This window comes from Vulpes vulpes, chromosome 9 (genome assembly GCF_048418805.1).
Source record: "Vulpes vulpes isolate BD-2025 chromosome 9, VulVul3, whole genome shotgun sequence".
NCBI lineage: Eukaryota > Metazoa > Chordata > Mammalia > Carnivora > Canidae > Vulpes > Vulpes vulpes.
Window position 1 is genome coordinate 108,827,177 of NC_132788.1, and position 21,682 is coordinate 108,848,858.

The 21,682-nt window shown below is 66.1% G+C and overlaps 2 protein-coding genes across 3 annotated transcripts; one reads left to right on the forward strand and one right to left on the reverse strand.

Annotated features, from left to right (window-relative positions):
- Positions 1–1,105: 1,105 nt before the first annotated feature.
- Positions 1,106–7,082, reverse strand: PLK5 (polo like kinase 5 (inactive)). The gene is given in 15 exon segments (XM_072721962.1): positions 1,106–1,417; positions 1,502–1,609; positions 2,700–2,741; positions 2,744–2,856; positions 3,203–3,280; positions 3,531–3,615; positions 3,785–3,861; positions 4,026–4,152; positions 4,250–4,448; positions 5,054–5,149; positions 5,251–5,338; positions 5,419–5,548; positions 6,009–6,125; positions 6,255–6,368; positions 6,930–7,082. Coding segments are annotated over 15 exon segments (1,674 nt in total). The 5' UTR covers positions 7,038–7,082; the 3' UTR covers positions 1,106–1,225.
- Positions 7,083–14,863: 7,781 nt separating this feature from the next.
- Positions 14,864–21,057, forward strand: ADAMTSL5 (ADAMTS like 5). Of its 2 annotated transcripts, none has more exons than XM_026019391.2 (13): positions 14,864–15,003; positions 15,845–16,130; positions 16,445–16,616; positions 16,726–16,817; positions 17,062–17,122; positions 17,276–17,384; positions 18,432–18,559; positions 18,840–18,951; positions 19,288–19,374; positions 19,504–19,667; positions 19,802–20,006; positions 20,083–20,154; positions 20,498–21,057. In XM_026019391.2, the coding sequence occupies exons 2-13, from the start codon at positions 16,111–16,113 to the stop codon at positions 20,797–20,799; spliced, it is 1,524 nt and encodes a 507-aa protein (XP_025875176.1). In that variant the 5' UTR covers positions 14,864–15,003; positions 15,845–16,110; the 3' UTR covers positions 20,800–21,057. The 2 variants fall into 2 exon arrangements, with proteins under 2 accessions (XP_025875176.1, XP_072578064.1); XM_072721963.1 differs by having other exon boundaries at positions 19,814–20,006.
- The last annotated feature ends 625 nt before the right edge of the window (positions 21,058–21,682 follow it).

Consider the following 21,682-nt stretch of genomic DNA (forward strand, 5'->3'; position numbering starts at 1 on the left):
ACTGCGGATATCGGGGGTCCCGGGCGCTGGGGGCGCCGAGAAGCCTCCCTGGGCCCACCCACCACCTGCTGGGTGCCAGCAGCACCCCAGCCTGACAACCACAGAGGTCTGGAGCCATCGCCTGGGGTCCCTGGGGCGGCACCCCGTCAGGAAGGCCTAAGGATGAGCACATTTTATAAAGAAAACTCTAACAATATCATATCACACGCTTCAAAAATTCTCCACCTCCACAGATGTGCACCGGGCGTGTTCCCATGAGTTCCTCCCATGCAAGTGCACACCTGTATTGGGGGGCAGGGGAGCCGGCTCGGGACCCCCCAGCTCGGCAGCCATTTAGGCTTTTTCATGATGGATCCCCCCCAGGGCGGGGGTGTTGACAACGCAGATTTCGAGGCTGGCTGTCCCAGAGAATCACACCGCTGGGACACGTCCCCCCTCTACAGACAGGGAAACTGAGGCTCGGCTGTGCCTGTCAGGGTCACCCAGCCCGGGGTGGAGTGGTTGCTCGACGAGCCCCCCGCACACCCGGGCTGTGCCCTGTCGCCAGTGCTGCCGGCCTCGACACCTCCTTTCCGCCCTCATTCTGGTCCCCTCGGAGTCCAGTCTCTGTGTCCCTGTTTCCTCTATGGTCACCTGCTGACATCAGCTCCCCAGACGGGGGCTCAGGCCTGTCGCCTGCCGAGTCACCTCCCTCCCCCGGGGAACCTGACTTGGAGGACTTAAAACCCGGTCTCCTACCAGTTGGGTTTCCCCAACCCCAAGGTGTCAGATCTCAGGCACCCCCGCGTTCTGCTTGCCCGCTGGCCGCGTCCTTCTTGAATCCGGGTCTCTCGGAGAGAGGTGTCCCCTCCTGGCCCAGACACCCCCTCCTTACAGCTCGGGCACCGAGCAGTCGTCACCCACTTCAGCTCTCTGGCCACGGCGCGACCCCACTCTCGCTCGGGTTCCTGGGGACCCGGCCCTTCCGGCTCTGCCACAAAGGGCAGTGGGCCAAGAGCCCGCCGGCCTGAGTGTCCCCCTGCTAATACGTCTCGAACTGCACAAGGGAGGGAGACGCCAGGCTACAGAGTCAGCTTCTTTTTAATGAAAAAGGAGCAAAGCCAAAGAAAAGTGGGGGTTGAACAGGCAAGGACCCCCAGCTCCTAGGCTGCCCCCAGGGACACCCCTCTGGGGAGACAGCAGAAGCGGGACTGGGGCCGGGGACCCGGTCACCTTGCAGGGGCCACTAGATGCTCTGCAGCATGTGAAGAGCGTGGACAAGGCGCGGGCGGGCTTGTGGGGCGCAGCCGGGGCTCTGCAGGGCGCCCCGGGGGTAGGAGGTGCGGGGCTGGCCGCCTTCCCAGACCGTGAGCCGCAGCTCCTCGCCGCCGCCACTCAGCACCAGGTGAGCCCCGTCGCCCCTGCCCCTGCCGCTGATCTGCGGGGTGTGGTGGTGAGGAGCCGGGTCAGGGAGGGAGGGTCCCCACGCGGCCCCCGAGGACCAGGGCACCCCGGCGCTCACCTGCACCGTCCCGTCGCTGAAGAGCAGCAGCAACGCCCGCTCGGACACAAGGAAGCGCAGCAAGCAGAGGCTGGGGGCCGCTGGGGGGGCCGAGGGCCGGGCCCCCTCCTGCAGACAGGCCCAGCCACGGTCTCAGGGCAGAGCAGGGGCCCCACCTGGCCCGCCCCACCTGGCCCGCCCGCCCCGCCTCACCTGGCGCACACGCCGCCGTAGGCAGCAGGTGAAGAGCCGGAGGACGGCCAGCTTGGCGGCCAGCGGGCGGGGCACGTCCCTCGGGGTGAACGTTTCCAGCTCCCCCCGGCTGGGCACGTAGCACACTCGGCTGGGGATGGGGTGCGGGGTGGTGCCGGCCGTCACGGGCTCTCCCCTGGGCCCTCGACGCCCGCGGACAGCCCCCCCCAGCTGCGCCCCTCGGACGGGGATTTGAAGGCCCGCCCCGTCCATGCCTCCGCCCCGCGGGGCCCGTCCATCCTGAGATCCTGGCCCCAAGCCCATCCCTTTGCCATCGTCCCACCTGGCCTCGTGGCTGCTCCGACCTCCCAAGTCCAGCTGCAGCCCCCTTGCGTCCTTCAGCCACCACCCTGGCCACTGCCATTCCCTGCCTGGCTAGGCCAACCACCTGCCTGCGGTCCCTTGTGTCACTCCTGCCAGAAAGGTTACGTTAAAAGTGTGACTTGGGGACATTTGGGGGGCTCAGTGGATGAGCATCTGCATCGGGTTCCCCGCAGGGAGCCTGCTTCTCCTCTGCCTGTGTCTCTGCCTCTCTCTGTGTGTCTCTCGTGAATAAATAAATAAAATCTTAAAAAAAGTGTGACTTGGACCCACCCTTCCCGTCCTCGCTGCCTCCCCACCTCACTCCGCCCCTCAAACCCACCAGGCTGGGCCCCACGTCAGGAGCTTTGCACAGATGCTGTTCCTGATGGGCTCCTTCTCACCTTCCATGTCTCGCCTGAGTGTCACTTCTTCAGAAAGCCCCTCCACTACCAGGCTGGTTGGGGGTCACCTCCACCTGCCCCCCATCGGTCACCTCACCCAGCTCATTGCCTTCGCAAATCCACCTCCCAAAATCTCCTGGGTCATTGGCGTAGCGCCGCATGCGGCCCAGCAGGCAGCCCGTGCCCACAGGCGTGCACGTCACTAAGTGCTCGAGGGAGGGGCGCAGAAAGATGGGAGGGTGGACAGGAGCCCCATGACTTACTCCCCCGGGGGGCGCAGGGCCATGTGCGTGCCATCCCGAAGCAGGACACCGCTGCCCCCATCCGACAGCTGGTAGCCGAAGCCGTACTTGCTGGAATAATCCACCCACTTGGGGGCCCAGAGGATGGGCTGCCGCTCTCCTGGGGGGTCCTGTGTGGCTGGGTAAGGGGTGTCAGGGGGGTCTGGCGGAGGAACGGCAGAAGCCCAGAGCATAAAACAGAAGAATAAGAGAATCCAACTGGATCCCACGAGAAAGAAGAGGCTCCAAGGACAGCGAGTGGGGGGGGACAGGACCCTGGGGCGGGGGTGGATGAGAAAGGAAGAAGGGCAGGGGTTGCCAGACTCTGGGGAGCAGGATGGTGTCACTGTGCCCTGAAGCCTCCCTCAGCTCTGTCCACCCCGCCCAAGGGAGCCCCAGAAATACGCAGGGTCCCTGGACAGAGCAGGACGCTGTGCTCGGACGTCAGGAGGAAGGCGGCCCCCGGGGCTGCGCTGGGCTCCTACCTGGGAGGCCCGGGTCCAGGCAGAGCCGCAGGTTTCTGATGGCCACCTCCACCTCCTGCCTCTGGCTCCCCTTGGGCCCTGGGTGGGGAGGGGGACGGGCAGGCCTGGACCCCCACCGCAATGCCCCCCACCAGCCCTGCCCCAAACTGCTGAATCTGGGAAAACTTTCTCTTAAACCCAGAAGGATTCTGGCCACCCCTCCTGCTTTACAGGTGTGAAAGCTGAAGGCAGGGAGGGAGCACGACCCTGGCGAGGCCCAGTGATCGCCCCCAGGACCTCGATACCCTCGCTCCCCACCAGCAGGCCCTAGGATGGAGTGTCTGCTCACCTGCTGGGTCGCTCCTGAGGGTCCCATGGGTGAGCAGGTGGACGGGGACCTCCGGGTGGGGAGCCCCTGTGTCCAACAGGGTGGCCTGGGGAAGAAGCAGGGGTGAGGGGAGGCCCTGGCCCCCACCAGAGCCCAGAGGTAGGTGAGAGGCTCCATCCTCTCGCTTGGGAGACCCCCCGACTCTCCCCTCCGCGCAGTCCTGTTGTGAGAATGTGCTCCACGAGCCTCCAGCCTCCCCTGCCCGGAGCTCTCACCTCACTGCCCCACTCCATGGGGTCAGGATCTGATCCACCTTCTCCTGGGCCCGAGGCCTCGCTAGCCGTGATGGGGCCTGAGGGAAGCACAAGGCTTTTCGGGGGGCAAAGCCTGGCCCCCCATATCCTCCTCGGCCATCGCTGGGGAGCGGCAGAGCAGGTGGGAGGACTGACAGGTGCTGAGACGCGAGCCGGCCAGGCAGGTGGGAGCAGGCGAGGGGTGGGCAGGTGCTGTACTCACAGGGGGGCCGGCACTGGGGCAGGAGCAGCCGGCCCACCTTCCGGAAGAGCCTGCCCAGAGGCTGGGGCACGGTGAAGAAGGGTGGGCTGTAGCAGGAGCGGGCTGGCAGCCGGTCCGGGGTGAAACCCTTCGGGGGGGCCCACGGGGTCAGCACCCGGCGCAGGCCACCTGGCCTCTGAGCCCCGCCATCCCAGGGTGTGCCCCACCCGTCGAACACCGCACACCTGGGTGAAGAAGTCGTCCTGCAGCAGGTGGTCCAGGCTGGGCCGTTCCGCTGGGTTGGGCGCCAGCAGGCGGGCGATGAGGCGGCGCGCGTTGGGTGACAGGTGGGCGGGCTCGGGGTAGCGGCCGTCTCGGATGTTTTGGTACATCTCGGACAGGGGAGCCACCATGAAGGGAGGGGTGCCAGTCAGCACTGTGTACCTGACCCGGGGGGTGGGGGGCAGGATCCTGAGTGCCTGCTTGCATCTGTCCTCGGTGTCCAGGCTTGGCGCACACCTATGCACACGTGGCCATACCCACCCCACTCTCCTACTCTGCACAGGCTTTGCATCCACTTCCCCATACCTGCCCTACATCTGCTCCCACCTGGCCATTCCTGTCTACCCGATTGACACCACCAGATGTCTGTACACCTGCCTTTACCTTCCAGTTCTCTTTTACTCATGTTTGCACCTGTCCCACTCCTGCATATACCTCATAACTGTATGTGTATACCCAGAACTGCCTGTGTGTCGACCACCTGCAAATACCTGTCCACACCTCTGTGCATGCTCAAACCTATCTTCCCTTGCACATACATGTTCCATATGCACTATTCATACCTGCACACCTGCATGATGGCAGGTGTGTGCCCCCACCTGCCCCACATCTGCACACGCCTGTCCACATCTGTCCTATGCACACTCTCACCGCCTGTTCCCTTCTATATACTTATGCCTGTCCTTACCTGTCCTGTGCATGCTTCCACCTGCCCACACCTGTCCCCACCTGGGTACTCCTGACCCTCTTCCCCAGGACCCACTCACATGATGCAGCCAAGAGCCCAGAGGTCTGACTGGCAGGAGTGCCCATTCCTGGAGATGACCTCCGGGGCCAGGAAGTTTGGGGTCCCGCAGAGCACTCTGGGGGGGGATAATGGGGAGCTCAGGAAGGCCGGGGCCCACAGGCCAATCTGGTCCTACTTGTGTCTCCGCAGAGAGACTGCTGAGAGCTGCTCACTTACCTGTGGCAGTGGCCCCCTGGGCCCACCCTGGCGGCCAGCCCCAGGTCTCCAATCTTTACCACCATGTTCTTGTTCAGGAAGAAGTTACCTGCCAGAGGGGAGGGGCTATGAGGGCAGAGCCACATCCCAGCGTCCCCGTCCCCCACGAGGACCCGTCTCCATGCTCACTGGGCTTCAGGTCACGGTGCACGATGCGCCGCTGATGCAGGTAGCGCAGCCCGCTGACCAGGCCCCGCAGGTAGTAGCGCACCTCGGGCTCCGTCAGAGTCCGCCGCGCCTCCAGAACGTGGGCCAGTGACTGCAGGTGACCGGCAGGGGGCGGCGGTGGTGGCAGCGCAAGGACACACAGGTGAACACAGGTACGCTCAGGTGAGCCCAAAGAGGAACACAGTTCAGGTGGGCCCAGGTGGCCGTGGGTAAGTTTGAAAAGGGCCAGAGGATCTGTGATGAACCCAAAGTGGGTACATGCGGGGCACGGGGGTGGGGGGGAGCACAGGTGTGCTCAGGTGGGCTTTACTGCCTTAAGGTGGTCCCACAGGGCCACAGACGCAGATGGGCCAATGAATAAACTGGGGATGAGTAGACGCAAGCAAGTCAAGAGAGCCGAGATGGGCACAGGTGCATCAGGGATGAGCACAGATGGGCCTGGTGTGGACACAGGTGGAGACAGGTAAGTACAGAGAGACAGGTGAGCACAGCAGACGCGGGGGGGGGGGGGCAGAGGCATGCCGGCTCCCTCTGCACCCATCCCCCCGCACCTGGCGGCTGCAGTACTCCAGCACCATGTACACGTTCTCGCGGTCAGCAAAGTGTCCGTGGAGGGCTACAATGTTGCGGTGCTTCAGGCGGCTGTGCAGGGCGATCTCCCGGTCCACCTGCAGGTGTGGGCCCACACGTCCGCCCGCGGCTCGGGCCCAGGGGCAGAGCCTCCACCCCGTGCAGGGGCCTCTCTGGGGACCGCCGGGGACCTGTGGGGCCCCGGGGCTCTCAAGGTCCGGGCCTACCTTACCACGGGGGCGCAGGCGCCCGGCCGCGCCCCCAGCGCGAGGCACCACCTTGAGGGCAAACACGGCACTGGTGGACATGTCCATCAGCTTGTAGCAGCGGCTGAAGGCGCCCTGCCGGGAGGGGGGGGCGGCGGCTCAGCGGCGAGCACAGGTGTGCGGACAGGTAGCCAGGCCTCTTCGGACACGTACACACACACACACACAGGAGATGCGCGGACGCACAGCTCACACCCTCATCCCTGCGTTGCAGCCACAGGAACACAGGAAGACGCAAGGCCACGTACACAGACGTGTCCACCTCCGGATCCATCCCGCGGAGGGACCACAGCACCGGAGCACGACCCACTCCCCACCGGGACACAGACCGCAGGGGTGGGGCGCGCGTTCACATACGCACGCGGGGACCCCGCCACCGAGTTTCTACAAAGGCCGGACAGCGGTGACACGCGAGTGCACACCCGCACCCCGGGACGCACGGGGGCCCCGCGCCGCGCCCCGGTGCAGCACAGCCCGGCGCCCGACCCAGCCCCCGGCCCCAGGCCCCAGACTCGCAGAAGCAAAACCCGGGGCGCCCCTGCCCGCCGGGGCCGCGATCGCGCGCGCACAGCGCGCCCTGCCCGGGCGCCCCGCGCCCCGAGACCCTCGCCCGGACGCCCAGCGCGGGCCCCGCACCTTGCCGATGAGCTTCCCGCGCCTGTACACGCGCCCGGAGCTCGGGTCGCGCAGGAAGGCGGAGACCGGCGGGCGGGAAGTGCGCGGCCGCCGCGGCCCGGGCTCCATCCCTCCGGGCGCCGGGCGCAGCCTCGGCCCGACCCCCGCGGCTCTGGGGCCGCGCGCCGCGGGGCCGCGTCTTATTGGCTGAGGGGGCGGGGCGGGGGCGGGGCGGGGGCGGGGCAGGCGCCCGAGGGGGCAGGTGTGCCGCGCGCCAGCCCTGCGCCTCCCGCCAGGCGGTGGAGGGTCAGCGCGCCCATTTCCCTGAGCGGGAAACTGAGGCCAGAGAGATCGTCTCGTCCTCTCAGGAGCCCCAGGGAGCCGCGAGCGGAGTGGCTCTGGGGAGCAGTGGCGGGATCCAGAGGACAGGGAAGGAAGGCCGGGGCTGGTTGGGGAGGGAGGGAGGGAGGGAGGGAGGGCGGGCTGGGGCAGGGACCAGGAGGGCCCCGGCTCGGTCGGGGTGTCATATACAGAGGACATTAGGCAGCGAGAAGGAACAGAATCAGGGGACCGGAGGGCAGACATGGGCGTGTGACTCCTGGCGGGGACACGTGGGCACCGTGGACCCTCCTGGGAACCCGCGGGGACATCTCTGAGCCACACGGCAGGCTGTTCCAGGCCCTTTCCCTGTGTCCTCTCATGTCACCCTTACATCAGTCCTGGGTCACAGGAACTGGCCTTCTCCCCATTTTACAGGTGAGCACACTGAGGCCTGGGGGGCCCAGGAGGGGCCAGGGCTGGACTGGAATCCAGGCAGCGGCTCTGGATGCCACAGTATTAATCCCGAACGTTACATAACAGGGAATGGGGAGGGATTAGCAGGGCTCCCTGGGGCTGGAATCAGGCCTTGGAATTTTACAGGAGATCAGATTTCGGAATCCGGCCGGGTCCTGCCGCCAGGGACCGAAACACCTCCTGAGTTATCACATGTCCACCCGGTGTGTCCAACGGGGGCAACCGGGGCATGGGGGACCCTCGGGGGCCCCAGCGCAGGGGGCAGAGCAAGGCTCGGTTCCTTTGTGGAGGACGGGCCTCTGCACCGCAGCCAAGGTTTTGAGGTTGGCATTGGGGGCCGCTGGCTGCAGCCCGGGAGCCCAAGATCCCTGCTGAGGGGCCTGGGCCATTGTGCCACCGTCGCCCTGAGATCTGCACTCCTCCCCGTGCGGGCTAATCCGGGCATCTGAGAAGCCCCTCCGGGGCATCAGCATGTGGAAGGTGGCCCGCAGGAGGACCGCGGGAGATCGCCCTGACTCTAGCACTTTCCTGGGGCCAGCGAGGGCGAGCCAGGCCCCTTGCGGGCAGCAGCTGGTCCCTGCATAGGGGGGCTGGCTTAGCCCCATGTTACGGGGCAGAAAACCCAGCCTCAGGCAGGCATATGCGAGCCCAGGATTGCTGGACTGCACTCCGCGTGCTGCCTGGAGCCCAGAGCCCCTGTCCACACCCCCACCGCACCCCACTGGGGGCCCTGGGAGCCCCTGAGACCCTGGCCGGGAGCCTCACGGCTTGCGTGACAGCTGTACCGACCCCAGCTCTGCCCCCTCCCGGCCGAGCCTCTAGCACAGGCCCAGACCTCCCGTTCTCAGCTGCCCCTCAGCGAGGACCCCTCCCCAGCCACTCTAGGATGAAAATTAAATTACCGTAAAACATAAAACACAACTGTCCATAGCAGCGTAACTCCCAACCGCTAAGAGCTGGGCGGACACACCCCAGGTGTCCATCAGTGGATGAATAAACACAGCACAGTCCGTGCACACCCTGGATACGACCTGGCCTCGGGAAGGAAGGGGCCCGACACCTGCCCCCACGTGGACGGACCCCGAGGACGCCAGGCTCGGGGAGGGGACCCAGACCCAGAAGGACGCCTCCTGCAGGACCCCACGCCCAGGAGGTCCCCAGAGGAGGCCCGTCCACAGAGACAGAGGAGGTGGTGGGAGCCAGGGGTGGGCGGGGGTGGGGGTCAGTGCTTCCTGGGGATGGGTCTCCGTGTGGGGAGATGGAAGGTTCTGGAGACGGATGGTTGCAGGATGGGGTGAGTGTGCTGCGTGTGCTGCCAGTGAAAAACACTTAAGACAGTAAATTTGTTATGTTTGCCACAACAACAACAAATGAAGAATTTTAGATCCCCCCCGCCCCCGTCCCCAAAGAAGGCACAACCTTAGGAGGTTACTAATACCCTCAATTTTACAGATGAACAAACTGAGGCCGTTTGCCTGGCAAGCAGAGGCAGGGTGGGAGGGGGCCCTGCCGACCCTCCCACGCTGCCCCTGCCCGCGGTCCACGGTCCAGAGGTGGGGTGGTCTCGGGCTGGCCCCCAGCCCGGCCCCCCCTCGTCCCCGCCGAGGCCCCAGGCTCCGGGCCGCAGGCTTGCTTTCCGTCTCGTCTACTCCTCCACTGACCTGAGATAACTCCCCAGACTCAGCACATTTCCTGGGAGAAATGCGGGAAGCTTCGCTCAAAATACCTGCCGCAGGTGGAGGGGGCGGCAGAGAGCCAGGCCTCCCTGGGGAGGCTCACACGGCAGGGGCGGGGGAGGCGCCAGAGGGAGAGCGCGAGGCTCCCAGCTCCGTCTGTCTGTCCGGCCTCCTGGCCTGGGAAAGGCCCTCATGGTGAGCGCGCCCCACCCGCAGCTCCTCGGGGACAGCCGAGCTCAGAAACCCCATGACTGCGGCTATGCGCCGCGTCCACACCGGCCCAGCGCTGAGGGGGAGGCTAGACTTGGCTCCCCCGCCCCAGGACCAAACTTTGCCCTTGCCTCTCCCAGCCTCACGCGCCTCTGCGGCTCCTTCTAGAAGCACTGCCCTCTCGCGTCCTTCGTCCTTCCCGACACCCCTCTGCAGGCTTTTCCCCCACCCTTCTTCCAAGTCTCTCCGGTTATCCTTCGAGGCTCCTCTTCCTTCTCTCAGGGTCTGCACCTGGGGGCCTGGGGCCCTGTCCCCTTTCTTCACTTCCCTTGACCTCATCCAGGCCAGCAGGACACTGAAGAAGGACGCGTGTCTCTCCTCCTATATCTGGGTCTGGGCTCTGCCGAAAATCGGAGCCTGAAGCAAGGGTTTGGTGCGGTGGGTTGTTTTGTGGAGCAGGGGTGAGGGGTTGGGGAGGAGCGGGCAGGGTGGGCCCTGGTCAGCCCCGTAGGTCCCTAAGGAGCTGGACACGACATTCCTCAGGACTGTCCACCCATGAGGAAGACGAGGGGCGTGTCAGCCCCCTGGCCACCCCCTCCCTAACCAGGGCCTCCCCACTGGACGCCGTGTCATCCACCCAGGTCGGAATGGCAGTGGCGGGCGGTCCGTGCTGCCACCGGGAGAGCAACGGAGTACACAGGTGGGATGGCAGGTGCCCGCGGGTGGTGCCTCGACCTCCCTCCAGGGACACGGATGCACTCTGGCTGTGTGCAAGGCGCTGCGTGAGCCTCAGGCCCGGCCAGATTTCTACACGAATCATCTGTATTTCATCTGCTTGGGTCTTTTTTCCAATTATGAGAAAAGTAGCTCAACGTCATGGAAGTCCTGGGTGAGATCCTGGGCCAGAAAAAGGAAATTAGCTAAAAACACACACATGGTGAAATGCTATGAAGTTGGGAGCTGGGTCACAGGAATAGTCACTGCTAATACGTTAATTAGTCATAGGGGTGAGCCGAGCCGGCGCCTGAGCTGCCACAGCAAGTGTCCCTTTCCTGGGGCTATTGTAACAAATCACCACGAAGTCTGTAGCTTTAAAAAAATCACCCGTTTATCAACCTCACGTGGTGAAGTTGGGAGTCCTAAAACCCAGGTGTGGACAGAGCTGGTCACCCCTCGCCCCCCCGGGCCCCAGGGAGACCCCCTCCTGCCCCCCATCTTCCAGAGGCGCCCCCTCCCGGCCCGCGGCCCTCCTCCGTCCTCACCGCCAGCAGCGCAGGGTCTGCCCGTCTCTGGGGCTCCCCCCTGCCTCCCTCTCGGGGGACCCCCAGGAACCCAGGGTCACCCCCACCTCAGGGCCTGGATCAGGTCCCCTCTGCCGTGGGAGGCAACACATCCCAGGTCCTGGGACGAGGACGGGGACATCTTGGGGGGACTGAATCACACCACTGATGACAAAGTGCAGACAGAAACTCTCTAACATCTTTGCAACTTTCCGTAAATCTAAAAATTTTTCCAAAATAAGATTTTACTTAAAAAAAAAAAAAAATCAGGGATCCCTGGGTGGCGCAGTGGTTTCGTGCCTGCCTTTGGCCCAGGGCGCGATCCTGGAGACCCGGGATCGAATCCCACGTCGGGCTCCCGGTGCATGGAGCCTGCTTCTCCCTCTGCCTGTGTCTCTGCCTCTCTCTCTCTCTCTCTGTGACTATCATAAATAAATAAAAATAAAAATTAAAAAAAAAAATCAGAATCAGAAGGTCAGGCAGCCCGGGTGGCCCAATGGTTTAGCGCCGCATTTCGGCCCAGGGTGTGACCCCAGGGTCCCGGAATCGAGTCCCATGTCCGGCTCCCTGCATGGAGTCTGCTTCTCCCTCTGCCTGTGTCGCTGCCTCTCTAACCTCTCTGTGTGTTCCTCATGAATAAATAAATAAAATCTTAAAAAAAAAAAAAGAAAAAGAAGGTCATTCCAAGAAATTCAAACAGAACCTATAAGGCAGCCCCTGGGTCACAGGCGACCGCGCCCAGGATCACGGTGGGCCGCAGGGGTGCTCCCGGCCACCTCCTGCCTCAACTTAGGTAACACGCACCCTTTTCCTCTTCTGGAAATGGCACCATGTCATGCATAACTTTCTTGATTTTTGTCACCCGACCCTTGGGTGACTGGCCGGGCCGCAGGGAGTCCGCCGCCCTGCCCCCTGGGCTCCCCCCGCAGACCCCCTTGGGTGCTCCCTGGGCCTCCAGCCCCCTGGCCTTGTCCGCGCCGCTCGGCCCGCAGAGAAGCCCATCCCTCACACCCTGTCCCGCCCCGCTGCCCCCCACCTCCGGGTCCCCAACCCAACCCGACACCCCCTCCAGAAGGAAGCCAGGACGCCCATTCAGACAGGGTGGGAAGCGGTCCCCGTGCCCCCAGGTCCTGCTGCCGGCAGCTGTGCCTCTCTGCACCTCACTGTCCGGGCCCGGCAAGTGGGTGCCACGGTTCACCCTTGGGCAGCTCCAGGGAGCCAGGGTTCTGGGCCAGGGGTGGCAGGAGCCTCCCCACAGTGTCCTCGGGAGGACCAAGTGTTCCAGGGACCATGTGGCCGGCCTGAGGGATCACAGGAGGCCTGGGGGGGGGGGCAGGTGGAGGCCACGGGGTGTGCGCGAGCGCATCTCCTGAGGCCCAAGGCTGCAGGAGCCCCGCTGACCTATATCCGGGGGTCCCATGTCCAACGGATCCCCCAGCCCCGCCTCGGGTAGGGGTCCGCACCCCCGCCTGTTGGGGGCCTGAGCCAGGGCACCGCAGAGGGGGGCCGAGGGGCGGCCCACCCGGAGTCCCCGCCGCGTAAGCACCCCTCCACCTGCGCGGGGGGTGCAGAGCTGCGCTCTTGCCTCCTTCTCTGGGAATCTGCTGAGTCCAGCTGAGCTGCGGCCAGAGGACAGAGGGGGGGAGGCCCGGCCCAAGGGGGCGCGGGGGGGCGGGCAGGACTCTGTATCTCCGCCTCATCCAGGTCTGGCACGAAGTTCCGTCCCCAAGGCGCCGGGGCCCAAGCGGCGGTGACGGCTGTATGCACCTTGCCCAGCACCCCTCCTCCCTGCGCAGGGCTCCCCGCAGGACTCAGCGACCCAGGCCCCCTCCTGGCAGCGGGCAGGGACTGCTGCATACCCCCGGAGCAGGCTGCATGCACCCCCGGGAGGCTCGGACCACTACATGCAGTCCCCGCGGGTGCAGGACCTGCTGTATACTCTCCCTGCAGAGCAGTGTCCCCGAGTGCATTTCGACCGGACGCGGGGCCTGCTGTATGCACAGCCCGCGGAGCCCGGGGCCGCGGCTCGGGGCGGAGATCGCCCACTTGGTGGAGCTCTTGAGCCAAGCCCGGCTCTGAGCCGCCGCCCCCAGGCCCCAGGCCGCGGCTCGGTACACAGTAGGTGCTCAGCGGAGGTGCCTGCCGCAGCCGTCCCCGCCCGCCCTCCTGCCACCCTTTCTCAGGCCCTGTCCCCCCACCCTCGGCTTCACGTCTCCTAGCTCGCCGCCTGCCTCTGTCAAGGGGGATGCGGGGCAGGCACTCACGCCCTGTGACCTCAGCCATCCTGCGAACACCCAGTGTGTCAAGGGCCCCTGCCCGGCTCTCCGCGGCCAGACTCGGCCCTGCTCACGGCCCATGGGCGTCTCCCCCCACCCAGCGCCGCCTGCAGTGACCCCTGGGCCTGCACCCCCCCCCCCGCAGCCTGCCCCCCTCAGCCAACGGGCACCTCCCTCCCCAGCAGCTCAGGCGGAGCTCCCGCCGCACCCCTCCCTCCCCACCGTGGCGCCCATGGGACCTGTGGGCACCGCCTGCACACTCGGCTCCCTACTGGGCGCCCCTCACCTCCACCCTCAGGGCCCGCACAGCGGCCAGCCCCGGGTCGCTGCTGCCTCCTCCCTGGCCCCCACCGCGGCCAGCTGGAGCACCCCTCCCGCCCCCCGGGGCTCCCATCCCTCGGCCCCTCTCTGACCCACTGATTCTCACCTCAGGGCCTTTGCACCTGCCGCCTCCTCTCTGGCAATGGGCTCTTCAGTGAGGGCCGTCCCGACCCCATCCCCATCTGCAGTGGCCTCGGGTGCTCTGGTCAAAGGGAGGACTCCACCCCTCCAGGCGGGGCCTCCCTCAGCCTCGCTACCGGCCTTCTCAGCTGTGCCCGCACATAGTAGGTGCTCAGGACATGCCGCGTGAATAAGTGGCTCTGAGGGGCCTGGCTCCGAGCTGCTCCAGGAGGGCCCACGGGGCTGGACAGCCCCTTCCCCTCCCCACCCCGTGCTCAGGGCTCCACACCCCACAGCCGGCTGCCAGGAGGAGGGGGCAGGCAAGCTGAGCCTGTGCTTGCCGGGGGACCAGAGGGGCCGTCCACTCGCCGTCCCCTTGCTGTCCCCACCCCCTCAACCTGCCTGTCAGGGGCATCATGGGCAACAGTGAGGAGTGCCAGGGGTGAGCAGAGGGGCATCTGCCGCTGCCTGCATGGGCAGGGTGGGGGGCAGTGCGCAGATGCTGGGCTGTGGAAGGGCGGGTGGTGGGGGCCCTGGGGCCACCCCGTCCTCGCCAAAGAGCGGCGTCCACTTGGGAGAGCGTTGGGAGGAACGCCGCCACCCCACGGCCTGGGTGGGAAGCCGGAATCCTAGGGCCGGGGCCAGGGCCAGGCCGGGAGGGCGGAAGGCAGGGTGGGGCCGGCCTCTGGTGACAGCAGTGCCCGGGAATGCTCCTGGCGGGGCTGGACGGGGGCTCTCTGCCCCCCACGCCGGCCTCCGGAGCTCACTGCTCCCAGGGCCATGGGGCCCTGCCCTGGGGGGGCCAGGACCTGGAGGGGGACCCCGGGATTGCAGCCCAGGCGAGCAGGGTGCCTCAGCAGGGTGACCTTGACGGAGGGCTGGGGGAGAGGACCAGGGAGCGGGTACTGACTGGGAAAGGGGACCCCGCGGGGATGATCTGGGCGTCGGTGGAAAGCGGGCAGCCCCGGGACTCGGGACTCCGGGCACCGCAGGGCCACCTCGCTTCTGGCACATTCCCGGGCCCTGAGCGCCGCGCCCGGAATAGCAGCCCCGGGGTGGGGGTAGGGGCGGCCAGTTCCCGCAGGGCTCCCCGCCCCGGGCTTTCCAAGGTCACCGAGAGCGGACGCCGGGACAGCGGGACAGCGGGACAGCGGGACAGCGGGACAGCAGGCCGCGGCTGCGAGCCCCGGGCGGCCGGGCCAGTCCCCTGCCGCAGATCCGCGCCGAGGCGCGCGACGGCCGCGCGAGGGCGCACGGGGCTGCCGCCCCTGCGGACCCCGGCCTGGGCGCGCCCCGGGAGGCCGGGTGGGAGGGGCTGCCCCGGCTCCCCCCGCCCCTCCCCGCGGGCCCCGCCGCTTCCGCTCGTCCTGGGGCCGCCCGGGGAGTCAGGACGTGCCGCCCGGGCTCTACGTAGCCGGTAAGTCCCTCTTCCTATCCTCCCACTCTCCGGGCCGGCTAGGGGCTGGCCCGGCAGCAATCCCCAGGGTGGGGGAGTGCCCTGCCCCGCTTTCTCCTGGGGAAACTGAGGCCTAAGAGGCGTGGCTTGCCCTGGAGTCACACCTGCGGTCCCGGAGTGCGGCCGGAAGGAGGTGGCTCCTCCGGGAAGGGTCTCTGCGGGTAGACCACAGTGCTGCTAGCCCCCCACCCCTCACCTAGCCCCACCCCTGGAGCTGGTGGTGCTGCGGCCCCGGAGGGGGAGTCAGAGGGCCCAGCCCCGCCGCACCTCAGCTCTGCCACCACCTTCCTCCAGGCCAGCCAGGGCTCTGGGTTCAGAGAGGGGCAGGGACGCAGCGGGCCACACAGCCCTGGGCAGAGAAGGGGACCTGCCCACTGGTCCCCCAGGTCCCCAGCACCTGGAGCCTCCACGGGCCCCAGCCCCTGATGCACTGGGTCCGAGTGTCAGAGCGGGGCCACTGAGGCTCAAGAGCGTGCAGAGGGTCGGCTGGCACAGGACCAGGGCCCAGGACGTCGGCCTGGAGAATGCCAGCTTGTCCTCCGCGGCCTTTGGGGACTGCTGACCCCGGGCACCCGGCCCTGGCCTGAGGAAGGACTCACAGGTGGCCCCCTGCCTCCCCTTCCTCCAGCAATGCCATGGTCACAAGGAGGAGGGTGTGGATGGCGAGTGACTTCGTCGTTCCCCTGACAGATGAGGAAACTGAGGCCCCGGGAGGCAGAGCCTCTCCCCCCCCACCCCATCCACTCACCCCCGATGCCTCCTTCTTTCCTGCGTCCTCATCAGCAGCCCCTTCCCTCCGCAGGCCGCCCTGGTGGGGCCCACGCCCTCCGCACATGAGGTCACGCGTTGACAGCTGGACTGGGGCCAGGTCACCCCCTCTCCTGATCCCGCAATCCCGGGGCTCCCTGCTGCGGGGGGCCTGGGGGCTGAGGTGGTCCCGCAGGTCCAGGTGCAGCCTGGGGGGCTTCAGCCAGGGGCTCGGCCCCTGACCCCGCCCCCACCTGCTGCACCTTCTGGAAAGTCCCTCCTAGAGCCCTGGACTGGGTCCAGCTGGTCCCCATTGCACAGATGAGGAAACTGAGGCCGGGGTAAGTGGAGTGGCTGGCCCTCGGCCACACAGGAAGGTAGAAACAAGGAGGACGACGGTGGGGTGAGCAGTGATGGGGCCCCGACCCTGCAGACAGCACGCACTATCCTGGGACGACTCCCTCCACAACCACACACGGATTTAGCACCTACTGTGTACATCGGAAGACAACACACAGTCCACACAGTCGATGCAATCAGCAGATACTCCTGAGCTCTCCCCCCACTAGCGGGCCCTGTGCCACCTGCTCACCTGACGCGACGGAGCCCCGAGACTTCCCTGTAACGAGGGCTCTGTTATTACCCCACTTTTTAGAGACAAGAACAAAGGTCCAGGGACGTTAGATTACTGCCCCAAATCACACAGCCAGTTGGGACGGAGCTGGGGCGCAGATCCTGGCCCGCTGGCGCCCCCACTGCCGCGCCCCCTCCAGAACCTCCTTCTGCTCTGGACTCTCCTGAACTGCGGTCTAGGGGGCAGTGCTCAGGTAAGGGGGACCTGGGCCCAGGGAGCGCGCGGACTTAGGGATCCGGCCCGCAGTCTGGGGGCCACCAGGCTCCTCGCCAGGCTGCTGGTGCCTCTGTCTCCCCAAGTAGGGTCCCGGTGAGTGGACCCCCTGGGGTTCCTGGAGTCGCTGTTCCAGCTCTTGTGGGCGGGGCCTCTCTGTGCGCAGCCGGCACTGCATCTGGTGAGCAGAAAGCCAGGGTTTGGCTGGGGGGCTGGGGGTGTCTGCCCCTCCTCTCCTGCCTGCCCGCCCCACTCCTAGCCGCACCCTCAGCCTGCCCACACATGCTTCGCCTTTTAATCCCACTGATCCAAATGGAATGTGGGTGGGGTTGACCAGCCCAAAGTGGGGGGCGGAGGGCAGGCCAGCTCTGGGGAGAGGGTTACTGGGGGTCCTGACCACACTTGGGCCTCCGTGCTCCCTGTAGGTTTCCTGGGGAGGAGTCCTGCTGGGGAGACACCCACGAGTACCGCCTCTGCCGTCTCCCGGTAAGTTCTGTCCACCTACCGGCCCCTTGGCTGTGCCTGGAAGACCTTCTGTTTCCCTGCTCGTGCCCCCAGATACACTTGTGCCACCCCACCAGGTTCTCTGGGCTCCCCTGGGGCTCTTCCAGCCTCAGACCTACCTACCTTTGTCCTCAGGACTGTCCCCTAGGGGCCATTCCCTTCCGAGACCTCCAATGTGCCCTCTACAATGGCCACCCTGTCCTGGGCACCCAGAAGACTTACCAGTGGGTGCCCTTCTACGGTGGTGAGTGGCCTTCCCAAGTCTTCCTGTTGGTCCAGAAGAGGCAGGGAGAGCTGGCAGGGAGAAGGGCCTGTTAAGAAAGCGGGAGGATGGCAGGACTGCAAGGAAGAGAGAATATTAGCGCTGGGGCTTTGAAGGATCTATAGGAGCTGGGGTGAAAGGGGAAAGCACAGGGTTGAACACCAGGCTGAGGATTTAGGGGGAGCTGTATCCAGAGGCCAATAGTTCTCAAACTTATCCCAGTAGCAGGAAGTGTTGCCACATTTAGCTGAAAACAGCAAGTTACATAACTGTGTGCCCGGGGCAGCACGCCTCCAGAACTAACGGAAGCAGAAAGCTTTGGACACCATAGTGGAAGCAGATACAGGGATGGAGAACGTTCCATCTGTCGACCTCATTGGGGGGTTATTTTTCGGTTGTGGTTTTTTTCCCCTAAGAATTAGAGGGAAGTTGTGGTGATCCCACCCCCGCAGAGGCCTGCCAAGGCGGGTTTGGGCTCTGCTCCAGGCAGGGTCTGCTGGCCAGGCTGGGGGGCGGGGGGAGCCCGGAGGAGCAGGGGGCAGGGCTCTGTGGCCCCCGTGTGAGATCGGAGGGCTCATGGTGGTGCCCCACTGCCAGGCAGAGGGGGAAACTGAGTCCTGCGGAGGGCCAGTGACACACCCAGGCTTTTTACTGGGCACGTGCTGGGTGCAGGGCCCATGTGCTGAGTGACTTGTGCCCACTGCTGGCCCCCAGGCCTGGAACAGTGTTGGGGAAGCAGCAGGTGCTCTGTGAGCGACTGCGGAACTAAAGAAGGAATGACGAATGGGCAAGGGTGTTAGCCCTAGGTGGGGTGTACGGAGTCCTTACCTGAGTGAGTGCCTGCGAGCACGCCCAGGAGCCTCGCCTGGGACAGTCCCCGCGCCGGAGGCAGGACGCCTAGGTGCCAGACCTGGCTGGGCCTCAGCCTCGGCGTGCGGCTTTGGCTGCATCTCACCTGTCTGAGGGAGAGGAGGCGGGACTCGAACACAGGGCCCCGGCGGCCTCCGCGGGCCACGCTTCCTCCCGCAGCGCCCAACCAGTGCGACCTCAACTGCCTGGCCGAGGGGCACGCCTTCTACCACAGCTTCGGCCGCGTCCTGGACGGCACCCCCTGCAGCCCGGGCGCCCAGGGGCTCTGCGTGGCCGGCCGCTGCCTCGTAAGGCCTCCCCGGGGCCCCCGCCGCGCCCCCCAACACCCAGGCCCCGACCGCGCATCGCGACCTCAGACCCCAGCCCTCGCGGCGCCAGGCCCCGCCCCTTCCGCGAGCCCCGCCCCTAACAAGGCCCCGCCCCTCCAGCCCAGGCCCCGCCCACCACGCGCTCCCCCGCGGCCTCCTCCCCCAGAGCCCGCCCCTTTCCTCGTGGGCCCCGCCCCCAGCGCCGCCCCGGGCAGGGGGGCCGTCGGGGACGCCGCGCTCGCCCTCCTCGCCCCTGCAGAGCGCCGGCTGTGACGGTTTGCTGGGCTCGGACGCCCACGAAGACCACTGCGGCCGCTGCGGCGGCGCCAACGAGTCCTGTCTGTTGGTGCAGCGCGTGTTCCGAGACTCGGGTGAGCGCCCCCCGCGCCCTCCCCGCGAGCGGGCGCGGGCCCTTTAACGAGCTTCGGGCCCGGAAGCGAGGTGCCGAGCGATTGGCCAGCCTGTGGCCCAGCCCCCTCCGCCCTGCACTCTGATTGGCTGCTGCCCGATGGTCCCGCCCTCCCCGGAGCGGAGGGGTTCTCACTCCCCGCTGCGCTCAGCGCGAAGAACCCAACTCCCGAAGCTGAGCGACCGTGCGGGGCCCCAGACCCTGGCTAAGCTCCTTACCCGCAGCGTCTCATTTCACCCTCAAGCCCCTCAAATACCCTCCCGCCTGCGCCCCAACGCCCCGCTTTCCTCCCGGCCAGGTGCCTTCGCTGGGTACTGGAACGTGACCCTGATCCCCGAGGGCGCCAGACACATCCGCGTCACCCACCGGAGCCGCAACCACCTGGGTATCGCGGGGTCCGAGGGGGGCACCCTGCTGGCCGCCTGGGGGCCCCTGGGAGCCGGGGTCGGGAGGCGGGCCGCCCCCCCCCCCCCCCCCGGAGCCCCGGGAGCCCGCGCTGACCTGTCCCCTGCAGCGCTGCTAGGGGGCGACGGGCGCTACCTGCTCAACGGGAACTGGGCTGTCAGCCCGCCCGGGACCTACGAGGCGGCGGGCACCCGTGTGGTCTACACCCGCGCTGCAGGGCCAGAGGAGAAGCTGCAGGCGGCTGGGCCCACCTCCGAAGACCTGCTCCTGCAGGTGCGGGCCCACCTCTGAGGGCGCCGGGGTGGGAGGTGTAGGGGATGGCTGGGGTTCAGGAAGGGGCGGAGGCTGGGGCCAGAGGACGCTGGGCCGTCTGTCCGTGCGGCTCCCTAGGTGTGACATCCCTCCAGGTCCTCCTGCAGGAGCCCAACCCCGGCATCGAGTTCGAGTTCTGGCTCCCTCGGGAGCGCTACGGCCCCTTCCAGGCGCAGGCGCAGGCGCAGGCCCTGGGCTGGTCCCTGCGGCAGCAGCAGCCGCGGCAGGTGGAAGCGCAGCCCCCTGAACTGCCCGCAGCCCCAGCGACCACTGTCCCACGGATCCCGACCCCCACCCCAGGTGAGGCGGGCCCGGCAGGGGGTGGGGAGCAAGCAGGCAGGGGCGGCCCTTGCCCCTTACCATTCGGCCCCCACAGACGCCTGCGAACCCTGCCCGGACACTCGAGGTCGTGCGCACCGGCTGCTCCATTATTGTGGCAGTGACTTTGGTGAGAGACTCCTTACCTGGCTCCGACCTCTGAACGTGACCCCTGTCCTGCTGACCCCTGACCACGATCTGACTTTACCTTTAACTCCTTGACCTGACTCCAACTGGACCCCTCCTGACCCTAATTGGACTCCCTGATCTGACCCTTTGCCCTAACCTCACCTTTGACCCCCTCATTGGTCCCTGACCTCACCTGACCCCAGTCCTCCCCACTCCCACCCCCCCAGTTCCCAGGGACCTCCAGGGCCCCATCTGACCCCGCTCCTTTCTCTGGTAATGGGGTGTGTGGGGACGGGTGCCCAGGGTGGAGCGTCCAGCCAGCCTCCCCACGGCCCTGCCCACAGTGTTCAGAGCCCGAGTGCTGAGCCGCCTCCACCAGGCCCAGGAGACGCGCTATGAGGTTCGGGTGCAGCTCATCTATAAGAACCGCTCGCCACTGCGGGCCCTCGAGTACGTGTGGGCCCCGGGTCGCTGCCCCTGCCCACGGCTGGACCTCCGCCGCGAGTACCTGCTGGCCGCCCAGCGCCTCATCAGCCCTGACGGCACTCAGGACCGGCTACTGCTGCCCCACGCTGGCTATGCCCGGATCTGGAGCCCTGCCGAGGACAGCCGTGTGCGCCTGGCCTCCCGGCGCTGCCCTGTCTGAGCCCTGGGACCAGGGCCTGCCGTGTGCAGCGAGAAAGACAGGCCCGACCAGGCTCAGACTCAGCGTATCTCCCCTCCTGGCCCGGTTAGAAACCTCTCCCACCCACAGCTCTGTGACACCCGTCACACGTGCACAGACGTCCCTGCACGTGGTGAGATCTACTGCCGGGAGTAGGAGGCTCTGGTGAGGACAACTAGACTCTTATTTCCTCTCTCACTCTGGCTGCTGGGAAACTCAGAGATATTTTACACTTGGAAACTTTGTGTCTGCTTTTATTCCCTTTGCCTCCCACTGGCCTTTTTACAGACACTGTCACAAACAGGCAGGGCCCGGAAGCGACCCTAACAAGACATCTTGTAAGGTGTCTGTTTCCCCTCTTGCCCTGGCTACCAGAGATGATCTTGAGAGCATCAGCAATGCAGGCTAGGCCTCCTTCCTTTTTATTTCTTTTCTTTTTTTCCCTCTCCTCTCTGCTTTTAATTTCTAAGTAATATCTACACCCAGCGTGGGGTCCGACCCCACTACCCGGAGATCAAGAGTGGCTCATTCCACTGACTGAGGCAGCCGTGCGCCCCTGGCTGGGTTTCTTTCAGGCCAGCACTGCTATCCATCCCTTCTTTATTCCTACTTAATATTTACAGTATTTTTAAAAAAGGTTTTATTTATTTATTCATGAGAGACACAGAGAGAGGGAGGTAGAGACGCAGGCAGCGGGAGAAGCAGGCTCCCTGCAGGGAGCCCAACGTGGGACTGGATCCTGGGTCTCCAGGATTACGCCCTGGGCTGAAGGTGGCACTAAACCACTGAGCCCCCGGGGTTGCCCTTTACAGCACTTTTTAAAAACAAGGGCACCCCGGGGGAGCATCCATGGCAGCAGGGCTCT